Raw genomic sequence first — 27,891 nt, 5'->3', positions numbered from 1 at the left:
AAGTCTTATTACACATTTCTATAACCTAAGAATAGCTTAGCCAGTTTGCATTGAAGTTCCTGTAGTTACTGAATAATAAGGCTTAGTATGTAATAAGCCTGAGATTTTAAGGGGTTCAATATTGACAGAGCTCATGTTAAGATACAATGAGATATGTTGAGCAGTATTTTGAACGTTTGATTATGTCAATGTTGAATGTGTATAATAAGTTATTATAATGCAGTCTAAAAGGATGTGTGTATATGCATATATATTTAATTTAATTACTTTATATTTCTGGGGCATACTTCTGCACCTGGAATCTCCCACAGTAGGTGAGGAGAAATGGCCCACTTTGGCACATCTGCTGTGAAGAACCTGTTGATGACCTACAAACCTCCTTAAGTGTAAGGAAGGAATGCACCTGACTACACTTACATAACCACACTGATCTGGTTTGAAATCCAGCTTTTTATTTTAACAAACTCACTTCCACACAGCTAAAGAAGTCCATTACAAAGCAATACATCTGAAAGCTTTATTCATTTATGAGTTAACTGTAGCTTACACTGAACAGCCATAATTATACTGATATATATCCAGTAATGAGAAGCGCACCCACAGAAAATAGTTTGAAGACAACAGTGTAGTGCAAAGTTATCTTTGCCTTATAAAATCCAACTTTGCTCTGAAATACATTCTCTATCATTTTGCATTTCATAACTTAGAGGTTAAAAAAAATGCTCTAAACATCAGTAGAAATAATACAATGAACACAAGCAAACTTTGAATTTACAATACATTCACATTTGGCAAAATCAAAACCAAATTCTGGACCAAACTTTTATATACACGAACAGGTGACGCCAAATTTGCACTTGGAATATGAAGCCTGGTGGAACTATATGCACATAAATGGTCCATCGGAATTCTCAGCATGTTATGCTAAGATGTATTACTTTAAAAGTGCCATAGAATGAAAAACTGTTTACACTGATAGTTGAATAAGTAAAGTTTGGTACATGAAACTGACATACTGTGAACTTCAAACACAGTTTCGTCCTCCTTCAAACTGAAATCTTGCATTTACAAAAGGGGGCAGTAAAATGGGACAATTCTAAAATGCTAAACTGTTATAAAACAGTCTTGACACAATATTTACACCTTCAAAATTGACATACACCAGCCCACGTTCTAGGCTAGCAGGTACTGTGAAGAATGAAACAATGACAACGGCAGCAACTGCAATGAAAATGGTGGACTATGTGCAGAAATGTACTGCCTCAGGCTGTGAAGGGGATGTTAGCACTTTCATAGCCTCCCCAAGGAACCAAACTGTTAACAGGCATCTTTAAACGAGGCTGAAGTTTGTGTACTATTCACCAGCTTCTTAATCAAATAATCTGTTCCACCTTAAATGCTACAGCTTATACAGGCGCCAAAATGGACACTTAAGATGGAATGGAAAATTCTCAAAACAAGTTGGGGAATAAAAACTTCAGCTCCCACATCTTTAACAGGATCCCAGACAACTTTAATTCAAAGTTGTTAGTTTGCTCTGCATGTTTTACTCCAGACAGTTTTTCAAATTGTGGGCAATATCAAACAGCTTCGCTCAGTGTTTAACTCTGAAGAGACGGAGGGGCAGTTCCACCTTTATTAGCATCACAACCCCAACAGCAACCTGTACGTAGACATGCTGTGTGATTTTCTCCACTTTTTGACAGCTGAAGCCAAATTATCGTACATTAAAAGGTTCATTGTGAGTTAACAACTTTACTTTGTGGTGGTGTTGAGATTGAACACAAGTAGCTAGTAAAGGTAACATTAGCTACTAGCAAGCTCCAATTGATTAGCATAGCTAAGTAAATAGCGTGACGGCCTTAAATATTTACAAAGAGGCTCATTTTATTTTCCTGTCTGTGTCTATTTTGACATGTTGCTTTTGCGTGAGCCATCGCGGTGCCTCGCTGTAAACCAGCAAATCAGAGCAGAGCTCATCAGATTATTCATAAGCTCACCAAAAAAGGAAAAACAGCTTGTTTCATTCTAGAGCTAAATCACTGGGTTGTAAATGGGTGTGTAAAACTACATCTGGGCATTTTTTTGCCACATAACCTTTATGTACACCTCAGAGAACAGGTTAAAATAAAATGCATTCTATGGCACCTTTAAAGCTACTATAGCACAACAAAACTGTCAACCAATTTCTTACATTAAAAAAAAAAAAACTGAAAGAGAGAGAGCAGTCACTGTCACCTCGTTAAATTCACAGACTGAGCTCCAGGTTTAAAACTAAGCAGTTAGTACTCAAAGAAACATGTTTTGCTCCTGCATTTTCTTGTTTATCTTGTGATTGTATGTAAACATCTGAATGCAAACCCCCTGTGTTCTGGCTTCCTGAGGAGGTAAGAAAGTTTCTTTGAGTTCAAGAGGCTTCAAAAAGGAACTGCTCAAAACTAAAAATGTACAATGGAAATATAAACAAAATATAAGTAGAAGTAAATGCAATGCAAACCATATTACACAGGTTTGCTTTTGAAAATTTCTACTGTGCCAGATCTTCATATATGTTCACACAATGTACACGGCTGCTGGCGTTCTCAAATGTTGTAAAGAAACAGACAATGAAAAAACTAAAGTTAGAAGGCTGCGCTATATGCGGTTTAAACCTCTACAGAAACAGTAGGACCGTTGGTGGTGCTTTCACTGGGGGCTTTCTCTGTCTGCTCGCTGGACTCGCTGGTCACGGCGGTCTCGGTGGGCTCTGTGGGCTCAGCGGCCTTGGCGGCCTCAGTGGGCTCAGCATCTGCCTTCTGCTCTACTTGCTGGCTGCTTTCTGCCCCCTCTTGGTCTTCACTGGTAGCGCTCATCAGTGCCGTCTGTTCGTTGATCACCTGCACGGTGTCAGGAGTGGCTGTGCTCTTCTTCACCTCACCGTTCTGCACAGGAAAAGCCACCTCCAGAGCTGCGTAGAGGAACTGGTACTGCTCCTGTTCAAATGGAGGTCAGGGTATTACACATGTAATGGCAGCCTATATTTGTATATCTCTAACTGCCATTGCTTGATTTTTTTGGACATGCTGTCTTGTACATAAAAAAATAATTAATGAAATTTGGAGTCTTTTTTGTATCAATCTTTATTTTTATTATTATTTTTAATAATTGGAGGATCAGGATTGTGCTGTGTGTGTCTAGGTCATTCATGAAGACTTACAAGGCTAGTGATCATCCCTTGCCTCTCCTTTCGTAGGTGTTTGGACACCTGGAAGACGTCCACCAGCTTTTCCGTGTCTGCACTATCCAGAATGTTCCACAGAGCACAAAAGATTCCAGAACGCGAGCACCCGTCACTGACGAAGACAATCGAACACAAATGAATATATTAATATTAGGCCAGCAAATCAAAAAATATCACGTACTACCGAAATATTGAATATTACTATGATCCATTATAAATGAATGTTCAAAAATCAATGCAGTTAAATCAGAACCTGTACATTGATGAATCACACATTTCTACACCCCTAATTAAAATGAAATACACTTTTTCCTGTGTTTTATTAAATGATGACATGCAGACTGCACCTGCAGTATGAAGGCAACACAAAAGATCACACTTAGAAAGATTCCACTCACAACCACAGCTAACAGTGCATTCATTCTACAGCTTTAGCAGCAGCTACACTCACTTGCAGTGCGCTACGACGGGTGCACCCCTGTTTTCTCGGCTGTTTTTATAGCCACCGTTCTGCCTGATGCTCTTCATCATGTCAACCAAGTCACAAGGGTTTGGCGGAAGCTCATTTCCCGCCCATTTCAGGAACTGGTACTGCTCCGTCATGTGGCTCTCTTTCCTCTGCAGGAGTCATAATGAGTTAGAAGTGCATAAGTATTTATTATGCAGATAAACAACTCCATAACCTTTAGACCAGTTCAGTAACCAGCAGTAACTTAATAGTCAATGTATTTGTATATATTCTGCCATTCAAAAGTTTGACATCAATGTTTTCAATAATCAATAAATGACAATAATGATGAAGATTCTTTCATGCTAATCATTTGAAACTTCATGGGTCTCAAATAATTAGTAAGAAGCTAAGTAAGAAATAAAAACAGTGTCCTGAACAGACGTGCTGATATTCAATGCAATGTTTAGCACACAAGATACTGTCATCGTGGACACTCTGAAATAGTGTCACTGTATTTTAGTCAAAAAAGTTGTTGAGATTTTTAAGATATGCAGAGTAGGTCCCTAGGTCCCACTACACTTTTAGATTATGATCTCATACTGTTTTTATGTGTTTTAAGCACCTTCGCAGTTCCTGGTAAAGGCTGCAGAGCCATCCATTCATATTCAGTTATATGTAAAACATATTCAAGGCTCTACCATCCCCCCCCAACAAAAAAAATCTAAAGATACAATGCACATTAAATCTATAAAAAATACAAGATTCTAGAAATGCATGACGACTGCTGTGCCATCATAAAAAGTGCCATCAGAGAAAAACAGAAAATCCCTAAATGTGTAACCAACAACACATTATTGCTATTTAAAAATAGATATCCAGAACACTACATGTGGGTACATGTATTATCTTACATAGTCGTTTGAATACCCATGATCAAATTACACGTTTTGTTGATTTTCTAAGTGAAAATAGTTTAACACGTTCTCTACAGAAAACACAATTAAATACAGATATAGTGCACAGTTTCTATTTATTTGCTGAGTTTAACATATTGGAAAAAACATGAAATTAAACATGAAATATAAAATGTGCCATAACCTTTGCACTGTTTATTATTTCCCAACATGTTAAATTCAGCAAATAAGCAGTAACTCTGCATTAAAATGAGTAGAAGTGTGTTCTCTGTAAGGAATGTGTTAACCTATTTTTGCTTGAAAAATCAACAGAAACTTACTGTAGACAACAGTACATGTAGTATTTTTCTTAGAACAATGTTGTGATAATATTGTTAACCATGATAAAAGGTTAGCTATGTAACACAATATTTAATTTATTTATATAATTTGTAGCACATGCTTAGTCCTGAATGATGAACAAAGCTGAAGATGATTCTAAAAGAAGTTATATAATATTAAGAATGGATATTAAGAATGCCCCATATTGCAAATAAAAAGTGATTAAATCTTGAGGTAGACAACTTGACAATAAATATAAATCTATTGTAAATAGATGCAGATAGACAGACTGTATATAAAATAACAATTAATATAACAAGTGATTCTAAACCTCTGAAATGGAAATACAACTTCCTTCGTCACATAAATACATGAAAAAAAAACACTGTGAAATGGTTACCTTTGTGTGCTGTATTTCTAGCCTTCGTCTGATGTATGTAGGGAAGGTTTCAGTCTCTTTGACCTCTACCACCATCTCACCAAACTCCTTCTTCTCATCATTCCAGTACTGAGAGCTGAACTCCTAAAAGTTCAGCAAGTAAAACAACATTATGAGCACAAAAGTACAGATAACACCCCAAATATCTTCTTCCACTGAGGATATTTATGTTAGGAACACTGCAGCATATTAGATCTAGAGAAGACTCACCTGCCCGTTCTCTGTGCAGTCTGAGAGCATGACCACAGTTTTAACCCGATGCTGGTAAAGCATTTGCAGGAAATCTGCAACTGTGTCTGACAGAGGTCCCTGCGCAGCAATCAGGCCTTTTGGACACCAATATCCCTAAAGAGGGAGGCATGCATGATATATTTAAACTGCATTAATTAACTCAGAAATCTGGAAATGTTTTAAACTTCCTGTCAGGTATTTACCAACATTTTTTGCTCAGAAAAACACAAATATTAGAATAAAGACAAATAACATCAATACAGTAAGTATTAATTTTATAAATGTCAATGATTTGTTTAAACATTTTCAAATCTCTCCTCATGGCAGCTCAGCATTATATGTAGGTATCATCCATTCTTGTTTTGGCAAGGTAACACTTTATTAACCCAAATCAGGTGTGCTGGTGGTAGTTTTGATCCAATCCCTGTGATGCCTGGGGGCATCGAACTGCAGAACCTAATTTGTGTTCTTCTAACCAGCTTATCAGATATCAACTACCTTTTTAAAAACAATAAACTGTTGTTACCTTTAGTTTATTTATGTTTATTTGTCTTTATTCTACTGTACGTATGTATTATAGTGTTTATTGTCCAGATAAATGACCTGTAAACAATTTGCTAAGGTGCCTAAGACTTTTGCACAGCACTGTACATATATCTGAAAGCATTTACATCCATATATGAGGCATTGATATATTTGGTGGGTATTTCATCCTCTTCATCAGAAGAATAATCCTCATCATCCTCTGCATCACTTCCATTACTGACGTCTTCCTCCAGTTTAATCAAGACTCTGTTGAAGTCATCTGGGATGAAAGAAAATGACTGGTCATTCAGTTCTCTTAGTACTGTGTCTCTAATGGCATTTGTTAGATTTATAGTCTAAAGCCTAGGAAGTCTAGGCTTTCTGCCAGAGCTTTGCTGTTGTAAACAAAATGTAACGTTCATGGACAAATATGATATTTATTAATGATTCCTGAAAGTCTTTTAAACGTACAATGTTTTGTAAGCCCTCCTGATGATGCAGAAAAAAGAAAAAGGTCAAACAGTGGCCGTGCAGTTGGCAGTCAGATGCATAAGTCTCTCCTTCCCCCCTCTCCTCCCTAAGACTAAGACTAAGACTGAGACTAAGTCTGTTTGTATATACTATTTTATTGTGTTTATATTTACGTCTTTGGCCTTATTTATCTTTATTTTATTCTTTTTTATTTATGTCCTTGCTGTCAATTTTAGAGCTGCTAAATGGTTTTTCATTGGTTTTAAACAATGGAAATGAAGATCCATCTATCTAAAGACCAATCTGTCTGTATATCTATCAATCTAGGATGTGATCCTGTAGCTGTAGGCTAATTTGCCTGTCTACCAAAAAGCTCATCAAACACCATGATGTTGTGACCACTGAAAAAGTGGAATGTAAACAACTGATCTTCCAAAAAACTAATAAATGCTTCAAAATTACTTCAAAACAATCTTAAATACAATGTACCATGTATACATGGCTGACTAACAAATGGCAAAAACTGAAACCTAAACCTCTGGAGAGTGACAACTTCCAAACATCTCAAAGATACTCACATGGAACAACAGAGGAGTTACGATTTTTCTTCTTATTCTCCTCAGTGGACGCTGTGTTAGATGTCCTCCAGTTTTTAAACTTTGGAAGTTTCTGCAAAAAAAAAACAAAATGTTTTATGCTGGGAATGTGCATTCCAGGAACTTTAAATTCACAGTATGCTTAAGGGCTGCATGACAATGACAAAATACTAGTTTTATGCGTATATTGTTACATATTATGATTACGATGCGCTTTGTAATATATTAAAAATTCAGTTATAAAATTATAATGAGACATGGTCAAAGATTTGTCTGCACTATTTGCCAAAATAACTTACTTTTGTAGAATTAAATAAATACCTTGACTCAATAAAACACCTACAGAAATCTGAAACTGTGATTGGCCAAAATAATCACAGTACACAGTAAAAACATAACGACTAAGTCACATTTGCATATTGCAGCCTTTTGCAATCATTGAACTTCATCCACTTTAAATGTTAAGAATGTAAGGAACGTACTGCAAAGGCCAATATCATAATAACAATTAACAAACATTACCATACGTAGCCCAAATGAATGTAATTAGTGGTAACGTGCACGTAAAAATTTAAGATTACCAATTTATATATTACACAAACACTTCTGAAAATTTGGCATGTATAAATCATTATTAAAGTGGTGTATTCATACAGACCTAACTATATAGACATTAAGACGAGATTTAGGCTGAAAAGCTTGTGAAGATGAACAGCAAGCACCCACCTGAAATTCCATCTCCAGCAAACTGGGCTCACTGCCTTCCTTCTGTCTGAGAGTGTTGACCGCTGAGTGGAAGTCAGTCAGTGAAATCTCTGTCTCACCAAACTGGTTATACTCGATCAGTGCAGTGTGGATCAGAACATACTGGGCCTGGAAGATTGAACACGCAAAAATACACAAACGTAAACACACTTATTGAAGGAAGATGTTTACTGTCTGCATTTTCTCAATAAACTGAACGTGGAAAAACAAAGCAACGCTAACTGTCGTCTTACCTCCACTTGAACCATAAGGCATCTTTGGCGACGAAGCTTGGCTACATATCCATAGATGTCTACACGGCCCTCTGCCTCCAGACTCTCTATCATGGCGTCAATGCAGATGTAAGTGCCTGTGCGTCCAACTCCAGCACTACAGACATGTAAAGTATATTCAGATTAAACTGCTGAGCCAAAATTATAAAATAAAGCGGTGTAAAAATGCATTGATGGATCGTGATGGATTGATGCAAAGTTGGTCACTGAACTTTATCCATTTTAAATGTTGGGAATGGTTATGGAATTTAATCATCTTAGAAATGATTATAATTATAATCATAAAATTATATTATTATTTATTGCATTTCTTTATTAATGTGCATTATAATAATATTAAATAATATATGCACAAAAAATGGTATTTTGTTGGATAAATTTTGGAAATTACAAAATTTTCCTACAAAAACTGAAAAAATAACACTATTCAGTGTCAAGAAAGTAGTCAGCGTAGGTTTTGTTAATAATATACAATAACATAATCTTTTCTCTAGAGAAAAACGTGTTACTGCAGTTGTGCATTGGCTCCTCCTACCTGCAGTGGATGACAATGGGTCCACTAAAGACATTCTTAAAGGAGTTGACTCTACGGCGCAGTTTGAGGAGGAGGCCAGGATCCCCAGGTACACCATGGTCAGGCCAGCTCGTAAACTGGATGTGAGTGACCTCTCGCTCCGATGTCTTCTCTTTACGCTGAAAAAAAAAGTTTATAACACAGCACCAAAGCCAGTCAATGAGTCAACAAACAGACAATCATCTTAGAAACGAAAGCCTGAATCTCTGAAACATAAGCTGGATTTGCAGATTCCTAAATAACACGCACTGCCAGATTTACCATGATGTTCAGAGTAAATAGTGTGGAGGTAACGCGCTTGCTTGAGGATGACTTGAGAAGTGTTTTACCACTTGCATGATGTACTGCATTACTGTGCGTTTCCTTCATTTAAATATGCTGTTAGCGATTCATAATATGACACAGTCCCACAAAAAATGCCTGAACCACTCCGCCAGTCATTTTGCTTATTAAGAAGCAGAAGTGGATTAAATTATATTTTTGACAATGTTTATAAACAAGTTTGGTTGCACATGCAAGTAATCAACAAGTTATGCATGCTCACCCGCTCAGCTGATTAATCAATGTATTTAAAAGACTGTTTTGATATGTCTCGACTGAGCATAATGGCAAACACAAATGCTGCTGGAGGATTTCAGACTGGCATGAACTTTTGTTATAAAAAATGCTAAATTTAAAGTTACAGAAGAACACATTATTAACAGATCCCTCTCACACTTTCAACTAGTGCTGTACTTAAAACAGCCTCACCTTTCTGCATCAAATTCTATGTTTTGATGTTTTGTTTTCACATGAATAATCTGAATTCCTGAGAAAATAGGAAATAAATGCTAATTATTTCAGCATGACAATTTCATTTTTAATTGTGTGGAAAAAACTGCTACATGTTAAACTTTATATTATATATTGATATTAAGATTAATTAAGTGACCCTTATTAGTCCCACAAAAGGGAAATTTCACCTCTGCATTTAACCCATCCGTTCAGTGAAACACTACATACACACTAGTGAACACACACACTAGGGGGCAATGAGCACACTTGCCTAGGGTGGTGAGCAGCCCTATCCACAGCACACAGGGAGCAAATGGGGGTTAGGTGCCTTACTCAAGGGTGCTTCAGTCACGTACTGTCGGCTCAGGGGATCGAACTGGTGACCTTCCGGTCACAGGGCTGGTTCCCTAACCTCCATTCCGTAACTGCCCCAATATTTTAATATTAGTTAAAATTCTTACTGCAATTTTAATGCACTGTAAAAAAGGCATTATTTCTTACCAATGAGAAATGAGATTTTACATGCTAAAATAAAATTTAAATCCTACAATTAAAAGTTTAATTTTAAGATGTTATAATTACAATGTTTTATAGATGTCATTTTTGTCTGGTATCAACAACTGTTTCTAATAAATGAACTTTGTTTCTTGATTAAAAGTTAAATGGACTGCCATACCTGTGTGTGGGCACCCCTACTAATATCTGGATGCTTTTTCTTTCGCATTTCATTTTTCCTCCTGCCATCACTTTCGACAACAGTTTGTGTTACTTTTGCTACCACGTTTACCACGTCTGCAAATGTCTCTCATATCTTTTTCTGTTGTTTACTCATTGCTGCATCTTTACTAAACAACTTACTATTATTTGTCAGAATTTCTTCCCTTAAAATTTGTAGCTCTGCTTTTGATATATATATTTTTTTTGTTTGTTTTGTTTTCATTTCTTTCATTGTGTCCATTTTAGCAGCCATTTGGGCGTGGGTTTTAAATATGTATGATGTCATTTACATATCAATTTTATTTGGCTCTTGCCAAGGACACAATGAAAATACAGTACCATTACAAAGACACGTTAATCACCACTACAATGACTTTATGAACAGCTCTTTTTTTTATGATGCACAGTTTTATGGGTCTAGTCAAGTGTCTTTCTTTTAAACAAAGTGTTATTTTCTGAAGAACCAAGGGATATTTATGTGGACTGTTCCACAGAATATAGGAAATTTCTGCATTGACTTTAATTTAGATGTACATAATGAACTGCAACAGGACAGCTCAACTTACATTCATCACGCTCAGTCGACGAATAATGTAATCTGGGCAGTTCTCCTCTCCCTTGATCTTCACAACAAAATCATCAAAAATCTCAGTTTCCCTCTCCACCGATGGCCAGTACTGTGCACATTTGTTCTGAGAAGCAAAATAGCAACAATCAAATGTCTGTTGAATCAACATAACATCTGTCCTCTGAAAAACGTACAGTGCTTTCCACATATTCCACATTTTTCCACAAGAAGTAAAATATTTTTCAGAGGATGGTTACCAAAATAAAGCTTATTCTGTGCATTCTTTCTTGTCCTGGATACTTTAATTTTCAGCAGACTGAGTTTTAACAAATGTATTAATAAATGTATTAACAGTAGATGTGTCTTGGTCATTTTTTGAAGTCAAGTTGACAAGGTAGCCCTTATTCCTACTCAGTGTGTAGGCTATATGTAAAATTGCTGTTGTAGTTGGTCTTTAATAACAGAAATGGCAAAAAGACTGTTCTGTACCAAAGAACATCTGATAAGGAAATCAATCAAATATGGCCAATGTATTCAAGACCATGAACAGCAACATCTGTATGCAAACAAACCTGTTTACGTACCTTGTTTCCCTCCTCACAACGGGTAACCATGACGATGATGGAGCTGTTCTGCTCCCAGGTCATCCTCCAGAAATCTCCAATGGTCTCTTCCTTGGGTCCTGAGCAAAATGAGAATTACAGGCAATGTTAGTAACCACAGAAAAGATTACTATTGACTTGACTTATAAGTCACAATAATGAGTGATGTAATTACCTTGGGCTGCAATGTATTTGTTGGACTCTTTGTAACCCTGCATGAAGACAATGTAAAAATTATGTAGCTTTTTTATACAAAGACAATATAAACTTTATGGTATGTTTTCAGATTTCAGATCAACTACAGAAAACGTACCTCAATAAAACTGGCATTAATATAGTCATGTCTTCCTCCATTAGATAGTGGAACACGATTATAGTCATCTGAAAGCATATTCATCAGTGCATACGTAAACCATAAAAACAGAAGAAAAATGGAATGTAAAACATTAGAAATCCACACTGCATTTGCTCAATGCTTAACTTACAGGGCAGAATGTCAATGTAGCGGTTCTTTGACTGGTTTTCTGCTTTTTTTGCCTCTTTGACAGTATAATTGGAGAAAATTCGTGGGATGCTCTGTGAGAAACAAAAACAAACAAGCATATTTAAGTGGACTTCACAAATTGGACCTATGCTCATTGTCACATATCTCAGCATATTTCTCTAGCTGCTCAGATATTGCTATCTACTATTACTGAGGTGGCCTAGATGGTACATAATAGTAGAATAGTCACCTGAAATTCTTCCATAAACAGGCGTCCCTCATCAGCTATCTTCTTTTTATAGGTTTCAACTAGCATGTCAGCAGCAATGGGCTCCACTGGGAGGAGGGTATCTATTAAAGTAAGAAAAATACATCAGGGCCAGCAGAAAAACAAAAATTGGCATTGTAGAGAGGATAAGAAAAAAACATACTTGTAGGCAGAAGATCATCCAGTTCACGTTCATCACTGCAGTAAGACATAAAGCAAGGTGTGTATGAAATTGTCTTATAAAATTAATACAAAAAGTCATGCAAAAGTAACATATCCTAAGTAAAATCAGCATCAGTGAGCCATAATGCAGACCTTAGCTGTTTCCTCTTCAGAAGGTAGATTTTGTACAGCACAAACAGCAGCGCAATAGATGTAAGAAAAATGAGGAACCCCAGGAATCCAAGAACAGCTCTGTCATTGTCTGAAACACACCAAATGTTTTAGGCTAGTTAACGGCATAACTACATTAAAATAGATGATTAGCGAAATAGAAGATAGACAAAATACACTGTATAGTAGATTCATTAATTATTTACAGAATAATGCAAATAAAATAAAATAGGTCTTACAGTTAGTTTTGTAGTCAACATGTATGGCTTCACCCTTTATTTTATTTCCATTTACACCATAGACCTGAATTGAACATACATACAGTTTTAAATGAACTATCAAAACAATGCAGTGGTACTCAAAGTTAGTACTGAGCAATTACTTTATGAACTGCACACTGAAATAAACTCAAGTTAATTATAAATACCTTCACTGTATACTTAGTTAAGTAGTAGAGGTTGTCAAAAATAAAGAAACATGATTCATTTTGATAATGGTGTTTATCACTGGCTGGCGAGATGCTTGCATAGTATATTCCCTGTGCCCCATTCCATTGATTAATATTACATCTCACAAGAAAAGCATTATTGGAGACAAAAGATGCTTTTGGTGTGTACAACGTGGGACCTATTAAAAGAAGAGACAAACAGCAAACATTTAGACATAATATTTTGTAGATCTCAAAAAATATACAAGATTTTTATTCAATTATTTTATTTTCAGACTTATTTTGAGAATTTCACAAAGTATGGATGATAGACCAAGAATTTGCTTTGGCAGCCAATAAGCAAAAAGACACAAAGACATGTACAAATTAATTTGTTCCAAATGCTCTGGGACAGGCCATTTGATCATAAGGTGTGAGCAAAAATGGCAACTTTGTGTTATCGGTGCTCAAACCTCTTGTATATTTTTATTTATTCCTGAAATGCCAGGCTTTTTTATACACACTTGATGACTGGCTTCTAAAAGCTGCCTTTACAGTTTCTACATCTAGCTTCAAATTTTTGTCAGTAGTTTTCTTAACAGAAAGACAAACATTTCCATAGTACAAAGAATGCATTTAATTGCATCCTATTTGGCTTCTTACAAATGGAAAGCACATGACACAGACTCCAGAGACAGGTTTGTTTTTCTTCTTTGATCAAGTAGGCACAGTCCAAGATAAGGGTGACTGTTTTTAGTAATACCAATGTTACACCTTGAAAGCAGCAGAAACTCTTATAGTAATCTTACAGCTCTTCTTACAAAATGATAAAGAATACTTTTCTAGCTGTAATCTAAGTAACACAGTTATTCAACAGTTCCAAACTCAAGGACTTTGATATGGTTGCAAATACAGCTCGAACTTATTCCAACTTATAAATATATAGATGATAATGTAGAACAACTTTATTTAGTGTAACAGTATTGGTTCATATGTGGGATGGTGTTTCATGGAATATAAAGTTAAGATGGAGGATTAGAATAAAAGTAAATACAGTTAATACAGGTCAAACAGAATTTTTTAATCACCTTTATTAAAATTTCATTTTAGAATTGAGGTTTGTAGAAACAAAATATGTTATGCAGTTTCATGAGTAATTAATGTAATTAATTATATATTATATTAATATAAATATAATATATAATAAGAGTTAGTAAGAAAATTCCTGAAATAATATAAATGCATTTTTCATATCATGACAACAATCACACAAAAACAGTTAATACTCACGTCCAGGAAGAGTTTTTTTTTCTTCAGTTACATTACGCAAGAGGCCTTCATGTATTGCGTTAAAGGTGCAATGATACGTGGTAAAGGTTTTTAAATTATCCACAGTACAGCTCTTCTGAGATTTCAGACTACAATGGCCTGAAACTGTAAAGCACACAATATGATTCCTCTGACCATTTATAAACAGTATCAGAATACACAAAGCATATGATTGTATTGTATACACAGTGAAACACTTGACTAACTGGCCAAGTAGAAAATATAATTAAATGAAGTGACAAAGATAAAATAAAAGAATAAAAGAAGAATATTACAGGAGAGTTTGATTTCTTACCTTTTTTAAAATCATTGGATTCTGAACATATGACATCAGAACTAGTAACTGGCATGGAGCAATTATTTCCATTTTCATTCCATTTTGCTTGTATGCTGTTATTACCTGGTGTAAATTCAATGGCTTTCCTCACATCTATGAGAGAGAAAGAAGTAGTTTAGCACATGAACATTACTTATTATTTTCACTTCATCGATACATAAGATAATGGCAGGATAAAAACGTTCATTTTATGTCAAGGATTATGGTATTTTTGTGGCTTTTTGAGTGGTTACCTCAGCATAATATGTATTCAAGACTGAGCTTATTTCTGGATACGGTGATTTGACACAGTACTGCTTAATGAATCTTTTTTGACACCCTACCAAGGTGGAACTACCCTAACTGAGTTTGCTCAAAGAAATTCTTGTCACCTTTTGTACATTATGAAGTTGCAAGTGCATGTCATGGATTTAAGGGGAATTAAGTGTTTGATGTTGTCTAATCTATGTGCATATTTTTTCAAAGAATGATAAGACCAAACAGAACAGACAGAACCAAGTTATAAGGCTTGCAGAGTCAAGCAGTCCAGAATAAAAGCATTTTTTATTACTGTTGGCGATTCGGCCTAAAGACTGATTGATTTCTGGATGCATATCTTGCAATGAGTCAGGCCATCCCATGCATTTCAAGGACCAGGTCAGAAGTATTCACTAACATTTCCCTCTCCCCATTTATCTTCTTCCCAAAACCCTGACTCAAGTGTCTGACATGTTCTCTTACTTTCACTGACCCTTTCTTGTCTCAGAAGTCCTCTTCCTGTCAGCTTGACCTTCTCCCACCCCATCCCAAGGACTACATGACTGCTTTTCTATTTAAATTGTTAAAATTCAAATTCCATATATGTATCTAGGCAAAAACTGGTGCAACAGGGAATGCAGCATCCAAATTTTTCAAACCTACTATCCAAAACTGTGCTTAAGTTACATCCTCCCTACACCCATTCTTAGCACAGATATAAGGCCAAAGTGGCAAAGGTGCAAAAGTCCAGTTTCATTACTTACAGCCTGGTTTTGTAGATGTACCTTTTTTGTCACTTTAATATGACACAGTTGACACATTTCTATGTATGATAAAACAAACAGACCTAACATAATTTCTAATATATTTAATTAAATACCAGATCTAGCAAAGTTCCATTAGATCGTTTTGTATGCAGTGCTTTATTGTAATTTGCTTTTGATATCTAGCTGTTGTTGCAAACTACAGCTGTTCTGTCCTACACTTTAGTTGTATTCCACTTGTGGCTGTAAGCTAATAGCTTTGGTTAGAGCCACTGTTAGAGATTCTTCTTTCTGGGATAAACCTTGTCATAGTTTTAGTCATAGCAGAAGTCATAGTATTAATTAGGGGTGAACTTAAATTTATATCATGGTATTTTCTACTATCTGGATGATAATATGACCACAATATCAACAACAACAATGACAACAGTATTAATGTATTGATAACAACAATAACAATAAAAAATACTATTGAAGCTGATATATAAGGCCACACTGATTAATATTGAAGCATACTGCAAGCAGCATTCAGCAGTGTGGATTACCTCTTCTAAAATGTGCGTTTTGTTAAACTTCTAAAAGTTTTGGAAGCTGTTCAGACTCATGTTTGGTTTGTCCAGGGGGCGGTTCTAGTTCGCTATTTCTGGGCATATCATGGTATCTACGGTACGGCAAAATTAATTGCATGGGACATTGTCATACTGGTATACCTCCCAAGCCTAGTTACATATTATCTTTGTCAAGGACTCATGAAGGACTCATTTCTTTCCAAATGATCCTTTGTGCAATACATGTGAATTCGTTATTAAAAGGGACACAAATACTTGTAACTAATGATGAAGTATTACTATTAAAGGCAGCAACAAACAAGCCAAACACCACAGCCCACCATTCATAAGCTTTTCATTCATTCATGAAATAATCAAGGTAGCATACTGATTCACAAACTTGTAGCTTTATTTTTATAATGATGTAGGCTAATTCCTACAGACCTACTTACTGTATGTCTACTCATGTAGGTTTAATGCATAAAGCATGAGGAAATAATGAGGTCTTCCATCAATTAATTACTAATTAATCTAGTATTCTGTACTGATTCCAACCTTAATCACATAAGTACGTTTTGGCATATTATGCCATTCATGAAACATTAGCATCACTATTCGTGGTTGTTACTATATTAGTCAAGTCAAGAGGCTTTTATTGTCATTCCATCTGTGTACAAGTACACAGTGGAGCAAAATTACGTTCCTCCAGGACCATGGTGCAACATGGAACAAAACAGACAGTACAGACAAAGTGCAAATGTGCAGACATAAGTGTGCAAAACATTAAACTAGAAACAGTACAATAAATACAGTAAATAAAACAGACATTAGGCACAGTAAACAGACAGGACAGTGCAGCACAGACACAGCACTCATTTCTGAGCATGAGGTAGTGAGGATAAGGTGCAGAGATATTTAACATGCTATGGTATGTGGGTATATGCAGTCAGATTATGACATACATGAGCACAGCATTTACTGAGGTAGAAAAATACAGCACTTGAGTATAACATTTTTTTTTTCCTTAAACTTCAACAGTAACTATACTGGATGCATGTTCATTAATTACTCATGAAAACTGCATAACATATTTTGTTTCTACAAACCTCAATTCTAAAATGAAATTTAAAAAAAGATGATTATAAAATTCTGTTTGACCTGTATTAATTTGAGTGAACAGTACAAAGACACAATATTTGATGTTTTACCTTATGAACTTTAGTTGTTTTTTTAAATATATTTTCATTCCAAATTTAATTAAGTTGGGACAGGAGCATGTGGTTGCCAAACAAGTTACACAGGCCTACTATGATGTATCTTTAAGAATGATGATTTAATAGGAATCCATAAAATACCCCATTGAAATTGTCTGCCCTGAAAGTGCGAGTAAAGGTCAGTAACTCACGTAGGTGGCTGCAGTAACTTGTGTAGCAGCTAAACCACGCAGCTTAATTACCTTTTAGACATGACCACATTCGGAGTGTTGGCTTATCAGCCATCTAAAGCAGGTCATTCAGTTACCTCATTCACTTAGAATGACTGAGCTGCTAAAAACCTGTCAGAGGTTTGCAAATAAAACTCCATACAATTTTAAATAAGAGCAATTTAAACTGTTTGTTTATGGTCAGCAATGGCATGTTCTTCCCTCCATTTGGTACTTGTTTGTGATAATGTTAGTAACTAACTAGCCAAAAACATATTAGGTTGGAGACAAGGGAACTTTAAACATTCAAATGAATTAATTTTCTGCATCTGAATGTACATTTTTTCATTGGATTAGATGAATGTTTTAATGTCAGATTTTTTCTGACAGCTATAGTTCCTTAAATGACCTCCATCTCAACTTTTCTGGAACATCAATTTGAGTGAGAGTGTGTATATCTACAAAAACAATAAAGTTTAACATTTACTGTTTTCATTTAAATACAGATTGACATGGATTCAAAAATCACTGCTTTCTGATTCTATCTGCATTTCACACACTGTCCCATTTGTTTGGAATTATGGTTTCTAATATTTACCATGTTTCTTGATGATTTGTACCTTGAGTATTTAATATGTTTTTTCATAACCTGTTCCCAGTTACTATGATATTAGTTAATTCATATGATTATGATTTAATCAATATGATCTAATGATTATACTCTGCTTTGCACCTTTCCTAACACTCCTTAACCAAAGACTAATCATCATAACTCACAGCCTTGAGTGAATTATTGATGTAAAATACCAAACTTGGGCATGAACATCCATTAACAGAACAACTCACAAGCATCTCGAGCGTGAGCTCATTCAGAATGAGACAAAGTAAATTAAAATCTACGAAACTGCTAGATTCCATTTTTTGCATATTAAATAAATGCAACAACAGCATTGTGAAAATGTTATTAATAAAGAAAAGTAGATTAACTGGTAGAGATACATATTTAAACATCTGCCTTTAAGGGTCAGAGCGACTGAGAGGAGTTGTTTTGACTGGATATCACTGCAGAATGTCTAACCATGTCTACTGACAATGTCGTCATTTGAACCCTCCCCTTTTGTGCCACTCTGTGCCAGCTTACAAAAATTACGATGTGTCATAATTTTATGCTAGTGTCTTAATCACAAAAAACAAAGTCCAGAGGCCTGAATACTGATGTCTTTTGGTCACACATACTGTACACATTGTTACCTACACTCCAAAAAAATGGCTTTTTAGTAAAAAAAAAAATAGGTTCTACGTAGAACCATGAACACCCTTTGCATCGTGAAATGCTTCTTCAGATTTATGGAGAATGTGTTGTGTATGGTTCTATACATAACCTTTTTTAAAAAAGGTTCTATATAGCACCAAAAAGGATTCTTCTATTGTTATGATAACAAGTCTGTTACAATAGAAGAAACTTTTCAGTGCTATATAGAACCTTTTTTAAAAAGGTTCTATATAGAACCATACACAACATGTTCTCCATCAACTTGAAGAACCTTTAATCATGCAAAGGGTTCTTTGAGCATTCATGGTTCTATACAGAACCATTTTCTTTACTAAAGAACCCTTGCCTTTGTTAAGAGTGTAGGAATTTGTAAAGTCTGAAATTGATATCAACTTACCACATTTGATGGTAAATAAGATAGGTTTGCTTGTGATGTTTTTGTGACAAAAGGCAGAGGCCCTATAGTGGAATATCCCAGTGCAGTTATACTCTTGGAAAGGTTGAAAGTTTTTTACTTCCTTTCCAGATTCTACAATGAAACTCTGCTGTGAGCCTGAAGAGAAAAAACATTTAGTCTCACGATTTCTGAATTATTATACGGAATTATGTTAAATCATTATTTGTAATCATTACAAGTAATTTGTGAGGGAACAAACGAAAAAAGCTGCTCTTAGGATTCTATGCATTCACAATTCCACTGCTTACCTGTGGGGATGCAACTGATATTTAAATTGCAGTTACATTTCTCAGGCTTATTTGTCCAATTTAGTCTAGAGGGGATCCAATTTGTAAATGTGATTTCAGGATCTTCTGCAACAAAGACATTTCAGAAAATCAGTCTGAGTTTTAGTATTTTTTTTCAAATATCATATTACCTGTACTGTGTGTGCACAACTATACTGAAGCCTTTGAACAGAAATGAGTGTGAGCATATCACAAAGAAAGGTTACACATTATTATACAATTTATTCAACCTTATGATTAAATTCCAACAATGCTTTCATTTAGTTTTGTTGATAACACATCTACATACACAGCTGGATTATAATAGTTTAACAGTGTAGCAGCCTATTTTAGAAAGCCACTGGAACTGCGCTAAACACAAAAATATCTCATGTCACAAAAAGGCCTGGGGTCTGTATAATTTTATACATATAATATTTAATATATGCACATTTATATAAATATACCTGCTGGAGGAAGAGTGATCCGTATATCCTTGCTTTTGCAGTTGTGTCCTTCAATAGTCAAGAGCTTCTCAGTACAGGATTCATTGTTTCTCTCAAAACACAACTCAGTTGTTAATTTCCATTTAGTCTTAAAGCACACCTTGTCCTTTTCAAGAGTCATGTTTGTTATATCTGTCTCAACTTTGGGAAAATAAGATTACATGGATATGAATTACTTTTCGACATAAATTATCAAGACATCATAATGGCATTTGTTTTTCAACAGTTGACTTACTACGTTAATAAATTAAATTAAAATTTAATTTGTGATTGTACTATTTTAACTAAACACACCATTTTCTCTTAAGATAATGCTTACTAGAATTGGTCTTCTATCTCAGTAAGTAAAACAAAATTAATGGACAATAATTCATATTTTCTCATCAGAATATGCAGTGTCTGTTTTAATAACTTACTCAGTTTTGTCTCAAAAGTGTCAGCTTTACTGTGGTTACAGAAAGGGTTAACATGGGCTCTGTAAATGTGGCAAGGCTTCAAGTCTTTAAACTGTATCTGGAGAGTTGTATTATTCTCAAACATTAGTTTCACACTGGAATTATCAGAGGTGTCTGTGTACTGAAAAGAGTAATTCTTTTCATTCGTGTCAATATTTTCCAACTCCACTTCAAAGGCGTCCGTTCCACGTGTGATGGTGTATACACCTGTAAAACCATATTGTACATGAATCTGAGAGAAACATATCATGATCACGTGGGATTTAATATATTTGAACATGATGTATACTTACAAGAGGATTTTTCTGCAGAGAAAAAAATAAAGCAGTCAATAACAATCTTTGCAACAATAGTAACTGTTTGCTGTATTAACAAAGCAACTCTGTCAAATTTGCTGGCATTGTTACCTGTTGTGAGGGGTATGGTGGGTGGGGGTGATGTTGTGTTGATTGTGGACACAGTGCTTGCAGAGTCAGAGGTGTTTGTGACTGTCAGCATTATCAACAGGGCATAAAGTGCAAGATGGAATCACCAGTACTACACAACTCTTAACACGACCTAAAGTACAGGGTGATTCAAAAAGACTCATCCAATTTCAAAGCGCCATATTTTTACAACCGAGAGGTGCCTAGGAACCAATCACATACCAATTGAAAGAGGGGGTCATAGAGTTTCTGACTGTCACTGGAAGATGGCTCCCTTCAGTCTGAGAGGAGATGCGACCCCTAAGCAGAAAGTATTCTGCCTTCTCCACTTCAAGAAGAGTGAATCTGTCATAACTGTGTAACGTGATTTTCGTTGGCAGTGAACCTCCAACAGCTCAGATCGTTCGTTGTTGGTTCCACAACACTGGATGATCTCCGAAATCGCATTGAAAGAGCCGTGAGTACAGTAACACTCGACATTTTTAATCCAGTATGGGATGAATTTGACTATCGCATTGATGTTGTCCGTACAGCTGGGGGAGGTTCATATTGAGCACTTATAAAGTTACATAATAAACTTTATGCTCATTTAAACCATTTACAACTTACTGCATTCTTCTGTAATGATTTACAAGTTAAATAAATCATTTTGAAATCAGATGACTCTTTTTGAATCACGCTGTATTAACAGCTCTTCTTAAAAGAACTATCACATGCAATACATAAAAACTGCAATCTACAATATCTGACCAAAGAGTACATTGTTTAAAGAATGTTAACAAAACTTCGCAGTTTCTCAGTGATCTGTATGAAGTGTTAAAAGTCTCACCTGGTCCTTTTTTCTGATTTTCTGTGAACAGAATCATTTGAAAAGGATATTATAAAATGTAAAGAACAAAACACCAAAGGAAGAACAGCACTGACAATATCATATTTAAAAATATCATAATAACCAATCTTTTGTAATTCAGTGATCTCTGATCAGATTTTTTCCCCATGTGCATCTGTCATGTTCTCAAATGGCTGCATTTGAGAACACAACAGTCTATTTTATAATCTCCTTATTTTTCACACTATGAAAAAAGGAGAAATCAGTCACAGTATAGCAAAATTATTAGTGCTAAAAATAAACATTTTCTAAATTAAACATTACTGTTTCTAACATTGATAATATTATCAATTTTTTGGGGGATGGGGGGGTTTAACCCAATTTAGTCGTCGCCAATTACACCCGCTAGTTAGGACTCCCCCAAGCACACGATGCTATCAACGCTAGGAGGGTGAAGGCTAACACAGGCTTCCTCCGAGACCTGTGAAGCCAGCCACCGCTTCTTTTCGAACTGCCGCTCACGCAATGTCACTGGACAGCCGAACGCGCTCGGAGGAAAGCGCCAACCGCCAGATCTGTTACGTCAGCTAACAGACGCCTGCGCTGACTAGTATCGCGTTAAGTGATGGGGAGAGAAGGAGGGGCCATCCTACCCACCCAGAGAGAGCAAGGCCAATTGTGCTCTCTTGGACTCCTGGCTACGGATGGCTGTAGCATCACCAGGGATCAAACTCGCGATCTCCTGATGACAGGGCCAACGCTTAGACGGTTGCGCCACTCGGGAGCCCAAATTAGTATAATCTTTACTCAAAGAGGCATGTAGTTTGGATAATTTTCTTTTGATTGGTGATCATGTGAATTAGCATATGCAGGATATATATACATACATAGAAAGATTTTTGACTGCTCTATCAGTATGTGAGTGTTGGTGTTGAAGCAAGTAGGTGTTTGGAGGAAATGCTATTTTATTGACTGTAGCGAGAAGCTCAATTTGTAAATATATCCTCTACATGCTTCAGAGGTACAAAAATCAGACCTGGTTTTTAATGGTATATAATGGTATATATTTTATGGTTATAACAAACCAACACAACATTCAGTAACATTTAATGTGAAGGCGACCCACATTGGGGTTTCATAACACATGCATAAGTGCTGGACAAAAGTGCTGCTTTTTAACAGTCAGTAATTGCAAGATGACATAAGCTAATTCATAACATAAATGATATTACATTGACATGATGGGCCTTAAAGTGACATTTGTTCTGCTTATAACACTGTTATGAGGGATTGTTCCTGTTTTATCCAATGTAATGGAACTTAGAAGGCTTGTGATGTTATGAAAACCAGCTGTTTAGCTCCACTCATTAATGCTAAAGTTAGAAGTCTGCTTTTTGAATGAAACACAATACGCATTGGTCAGAACAGAGGTCACTTACATATATCAGTCTTAAAGGCACAGTGACAAAAACAGCCCTTTTAGTACATAAACCACTTAAATGTCAGACATGGACCTCAGGGCAAAAATAAATGCAAGAAAAATGTAGGATGGGCCCTTTAAGGAGACCTGTGTGGCTGCAGATATGAACAACTAACTAACTAACTACTTTTTTGTGTCTGCAGGAACACATGCCTCATTAACAGAACTTGATCATCAACATAGTAACATCAATAATAACTAAAAGGGATTGGAAAATATGTGTGAAAATGATAATTTAAAGGGAAAAATCTTCAATAAAATGTGTGGGGTTCAATGCTTTAAATGGAACAGAGGTTCATCACTATAGTTTAAGTAATTTATTCTTAAAACATCTTACGCCATCATACAAATACTGTCATTCATTCATATATATATATATATATATATATATATATATATATATATATATAGATATAGATAAATAGATTCAAATACTGCTTTAGTGATGCATTATTCATTGCTTAGCTTTCAAATGTACATTTTAGTATTATTCCATGATATCCTTAATGATACTGATGAGAGTTAATGTGATTAGTATGTGAAGATAATTGGAATTAAAAACTTTTCAGCCTTGCCCAGTATCTGATTAGAATCTGGGATACTTTAATACTCTAAACCCTTATAAGTCAATAACAAAAATATATTACAACAATGGCAAAACTCTGTTGCTGTATGTAGTAAGTAACTCTGTCATATTTGCTGGTGTTGTTACCTGTTGTATTGGACATTGGAGCAGTGGGTGAGGGTAAGGTTGTTGTTGTCACTTTGGACGTGCGTGTGGAGTCAGAGGTGCTTGGGTCTGTCAACAGTTTCAACAGAACATGAAATGCAACACAAATTTACCTGCTGTGACATTTTCTGCACACATACAAGATTTTTGGGTTGGTACTGATCGTAGATAATATGCACAGGAAACTACATAAAATCTTTTTTCTGTAAGTATCTGATTTAGATCTTATGGTAGGTCTACTTAGTTTCAGTTCAAGAGGTCATTTTAATTCTGAGAGTGTCCCTAGAAAACATGTTTTTTCCTTATGTTTTTCTTGCCTTTGTCAGGACATGCCCTCAGAAGTCAATTGTTATGCACAATGTCTGGATGTGTATTTGAGTGCTGATGCATAGAGACGCTTAGAACAGTCATGTTTGCATTGTATTCTGTGAAGTAATTCATTCTTCAACTTTCTTCAGGATTTAAAAGTTTTTATCGATCTATTTCTCTATCTAGAAAAACAAATGAATATACAACTATAACTGGACATAAAAAATAAAAACTTTTCAGCCTTATTCAGTATTTATTTAGAATCTGGGGTACTCATATTCACTTCAAGAGGTCTGTTCAGTTAAAGAGGTCTGATCACTCTTTTGTAATTCAGTGATCATTCCTAGAAAAAAAAGGTGTTTTTGGTCAGATTGCCCTCATAAATCAACATCAATCTATTGCGACAAGAGTAAAATTCTTATGCTGTATGTATTAAGCAACTCTGTGCCATATTTGCTGATGTTGTTACCTGTTGTGCTCGAATTTGGTGCAGTGCGTGAGGGTGAGGTTGTTGTCTCGATGGACACAGTGCTTGCAGAGCCAGAGACTGTCAACAATTTCAACAGTAAATGAAGTGCAATACAAATGTACCAGCTGTGACTTTTTCTATATACATAAATAATGTTTTGGGTTAGTGCTGATGTTAGTTAATGCATGCAAGAAATTGTATATAAAATTTTTTGTTCTTTACAAGTATCTGATTTAGGCCCCAGGGTAGGTCTACTCAGTTTCAGTTCAAGAGGTCATTTTAATTCTATGAGCAGAAGTTTATAGCTATCTGTACACAATGTACTTATTTCTCATACTTAAAGGGTTGTGATACAAACATTTTGTCACTGTCTAAAGAAAAACTAATATTTTCAAAATGGCAACTTTATAGAAGAAGGAAAAAACACTATTTACTTTTAATGTAAGATAATGTAAAGATATGTTAGTCAAAGCAAATTTGGAGCATTTCTATTGGTCCAATCATCATAAAACTTTCACACAATGTACAAGACAGCTGCAGTGCTCAAATGATGCAAAAAAATAAAAGAAAAAATGGAGATCCTTGTTTTTTGGACAGCGAAGATATTTTACACATGGAAAACTTCACCAATTGTAACATTTATTTTGGTTGGAAGCATATTTGAGTTTTGATGCACAGTGATGCTTAGAACAGTCGTGTTTGCACTGTATTCTGTAAAGAAATTCATTCTTCAACTTTCTTCAGGACTCATAAAGTTACTATGCATCTATTTTTCTATCTAGCATAATAAATTAATATATGTATACAACTGGACATAAAAAAAACTTTTCAGCCTTATTCAGTATCTTATTAGAATCTGGGGTACTTTGGTTCAGTTCAAGAGGTCTGATCACTCTTTTGTAATTCAGTGATCATTCCTAGAAAAAGGTGTTTTTTGGTTAGATTGCCCTCATAAGTCAATAACTATCTATTGCAACAAAACTCTTATGCTGTATGTATTAAGCAACTCTGTGTCATATTTGCTGGTGCTGTTACCTGTTGTGCTGGACTTTGGTGCAGTGCGTGAGGGTGAGGCTGTTGCCTCGATGGACACAGTGTTTGCAGAGCCAGAGGTGTTTGTGAGTGTCAACAATTTCAATAGTAAATGCAGTTTACCAAATTTACCAGCTGTGACTTTTTCTATATACATAAATAATGTTTTGGGTTAGTGCTGATGTTAGTTAATGTACGCAGGAAATTGTATATATATTTTTTTCTTTACAAGTATCTGATTTAGGCCCCAGGGTAGGTCTACTCAGTTTCAGTTCAAGAGGTCATTTTAATTCTGTTAGCATCCCTAGAAAAGTTTTTTTCTTGAAGTTTTTGTCTTTTTTTGTCAGGACATACCCTCAGATGTTTATAGCTAAGCACAATGCACTTATTTCTCATACTTAAAGGGCTCAGATAAAAACACTTTGTCACTGTCTAAAGAAAACTAATACCTCCAAAATGGCAACTTCATAAGAGAAGGCAAAAGCGCTATTTACTTTCAGTGTAAGATAAGGTAAAGAGATGTTAGTGCAAGCAACTCGGGAGCATTTCTATTGGTCCAATCATCATAAAACTTTCACACAATGTACAAGACAGCTGTAGTGCTCAAATGATGCAGAAAAATGGAGATCCTTGTTTTTTGGCCAGCAATGATATTTTACATGTGGAAACTTTACCAAATGTTCTTTATTTTGGTTGGTTGTGTATTTGAGAGTTGATGTGCAGAGTTGCTTAGAAGAACTTAGATGTTTGCACTGTTTTCTGTGAGAATAACTTAATTCTCTAAGTTTTTTGGGATTAATAAAGTTTTTACCTATCTATTTCTCTATCTTGCATAATAAATGAATATATTATTATAACTTGACATAAAACTCTTCCGCCTTGTCCAGTATCTCATTAGAATCTGGGGTACTTGGATTCAGTTCAGGAGGTCTGATCACTCCTTTGTAATTCAGTGATCATCCCTAGGAAAAGGTGTTTTTGGTCAGATTGCCCTCATAAATCGATAATCTATTAAAAGAGCTCTGTGTCATATTTGCTGGTATTGTTACCTGTTGTGTCAGACTCAGGTGCAGTGCGTGAGGGTGAGGCTGCTGTCTTGATGGACTCAGTGCTTGCAGGGTCAGAGGTGTTTGGGTCTGTCAAAAATTCCAAAAGGACATGAAGTGCAATGCAGATTTACCAGCTATGACATTTTCTATAGACATGTATAGTTTTTTAAGTTAACTGATATTAGTTAATGTATGCAGGAAATTGCACATAACTCTAACACCATCCTTAGAAAAGTCATACTAAAATGCTTAACATAAACATATTTTACATGTGGAAAACTTTGCCAATTGTAATTGTTTTATTTTGGTTGGTCGCATATTTCAGTGTTTAAGCTGGGAGTTGTGTAGAAGAGTCATGTTTTCACTCTTTTCTGTAAGAACTTAATTCTTCATCTTCCTTAGGGATTAATGCAGTTCTGTCTATCTCTTAGAATCTGGGGTATTCATTTTCAGTTCAAGAGGTCTGATCACTCTGTTGTAATTTAGTGATCATACCTAGAAAAAAGATGTTTTTTTGGTCAGATTGCTCTCATAAGTCAATAACTATCTATTGCAACAAGAGCAAAACTCATTAAGCACCTCTGTGTCATATTTGCTAATGTTGTTACCTGTTGTGCTGGACTAAATAAAGCCATTTTTTCTTGAGGTCTTCTGTGTTTCTTTTTTTAGTCAAAACATGCTCTCAGAAGTGTATAGCTATGCATAATGTACTATAAAAGTGTTAAAATAAACATATTTTACATGTGCAAAAATTTACACAGACTGCACTAACAAAGCAATATAACCAAACCTGCCAAGTCTGAAAACACCCCAAGAGTGTAAAAATAAACATATGAATGAATGAATGAGGATCATTACCTGTTTTAACAGTTATTTTAGTTGTCGGTTGCTTTTGATGCAAGGAATTGAGTGTAAAAGAGGGTGTAGTTTTTGCAGTAGGCAGGGCTGAACTTGAGTGTTGAAGCGGGGAGGTGAGTGGAAGAATGGTGTTTGTGCTATTGTCTGTGACTAGAAGAAGCAT

General features: G+C 35.4%; 1 protein-coding gene and 1 long non-coding RNA gene across 8 annotated transcripts in view; both read right to left on the bottom strand.

Moving 5' to 3' along the window:
- Positions 1–432: 432 nt before the first annotated feature.
- Positions 433–27,891, bottom strand: part of ptprc (protein tyrosine phosphatase receptor type C) — a 49,873-nt gene continuing 22,414 nt past the window's right edge. For 3 of the 7 annotated variants that reach the window (XM_036586710.1, XM_036586711.1, XM_036586712.1), the window contains 28 exons: positions 21,802–21,822; positions 20,841–20,852; positions 20,509–20,754; positions 20,054–20,233; positions 19,569–19,673; positions 19,261–19,416; positions 14,577–14,711; positions 14,243–14,386; positions 12,953–13,152; positions 12,765–12,828; positions 12,508–12,616; positions 12,356–12,390; positions 12,175–12,275; positions 11,926–12,016; positions 11,754–11,821; positions 11,616–11,652; positions 11,423–11,520; positions 10,837–10,962; positions 8,741–8,898; positions 8,167–8,302; positions 7,895–8,041; positions 7,151–7,241; positions 6,248–6,381; positions 5,556–5,690; positions 5,307–5,429; positions 3,672–3,838; positions 3,197–3,332; positions 2,646–2,972 (listed from right to left, as the gene is read on the bottom strand). In XM_036586710.1, coding sequence (XP_036442603.1) covers positions 2,646–2,972; positions 3,197–3,332; positions 3,672–3,838; positions 5,307–5,429; positions 5,556–5,690; positions 6,248–6,381; positions 7,151–7,241; positions 7,895–8,041; positions 8,167–8,302; positions 8,741–8,898; positions 10,837–10,962; positions 11,423–11,520; positions 11,616–11,652; positions 11,754–11,821; positions 11,926–12,016; positions 12,175–12,275; positions 12,356–12,390; positions 12,508–12,616; positions 12,765–12,828; positions 12,953–13,152; positions 14,243–14,386; positions 14,577–14,711; positions 19,261–19,416; positions 19,569–19,673; positions 20,054–20,233; positions 20,509–20,754; positions 20,841–20,852; positions 21,802–21,822 — 3,482 coding nt within the window. Of the gene's footprint in view, positions 2,973–3,196; positions 3,333–3,671; positions 3,839–5,306; positions 5,430–5,555; positions 5,691–6,247; positions 6,382–7,150; positions 7,242–7,894; positions 8,042–8,166; positions 8,303–8,740; positions 8,899–10,836; positions 10,963–11,422; positions 11,521–11,615; positions 11,653–11,753; positions 11,822–11,925; positions 12,017–12,174; positions 12,276–12,355; positions 12,391–12,507; positions 12,617–12,764; positions 12,829–12,952; positions 13,153–14,242; positions 14,387–14,576; positions 14,712–19,260; positions 19,417–19,568; positions 19,674–20,053; positions 20,234–20,508; positions 20,755–20,840; positions 20,853–20,954; positions 21,036–21,801; positions 21,823–23,993; positions 24,081–27,891 lie in introns of all 7 variants that reach the window. The other 4 variants (XM_036586706.1, XM_036586707.1, XM_036586708.1 and 1 more) reach the window with 4 other exon arrangements.
- LOC118819080 lies at positions 24,618–27,837 on the bottom strand. The gene is made up of 3 exons (XR_005008130.1): positions 27,729–27,837; positions 26,871–26,957; positions 24,618–24,867 (listed from the first exon to the last, which is right to left on the bottom strand). It is a non-coding gene; the product is annotated as an uncharacterized LOC118819080 (long non-coding RNA).

The sequence above is a fragment of the Colossoma macropomum genome, unplaced genomic scaffold, assembly GCF_904425465.1.
Source record: "Colossoma macropomum unplaced genomic scaffold, Colossoma_macropomum, whole genome shotgun sequence".
Taxonomy (NCBI): domain Eukaryota; kingdom Metazoa; phylum Chordata; class Actinopteri; order Characiformes; family Serrasalmidae; genus Colossoma; species Colossoma macropomum.
The sequence above is the reverse complement of the archived record's forward strand: the minus strand, read 5'-3'. Positions and strand labels throughout refer to the sequence as shown.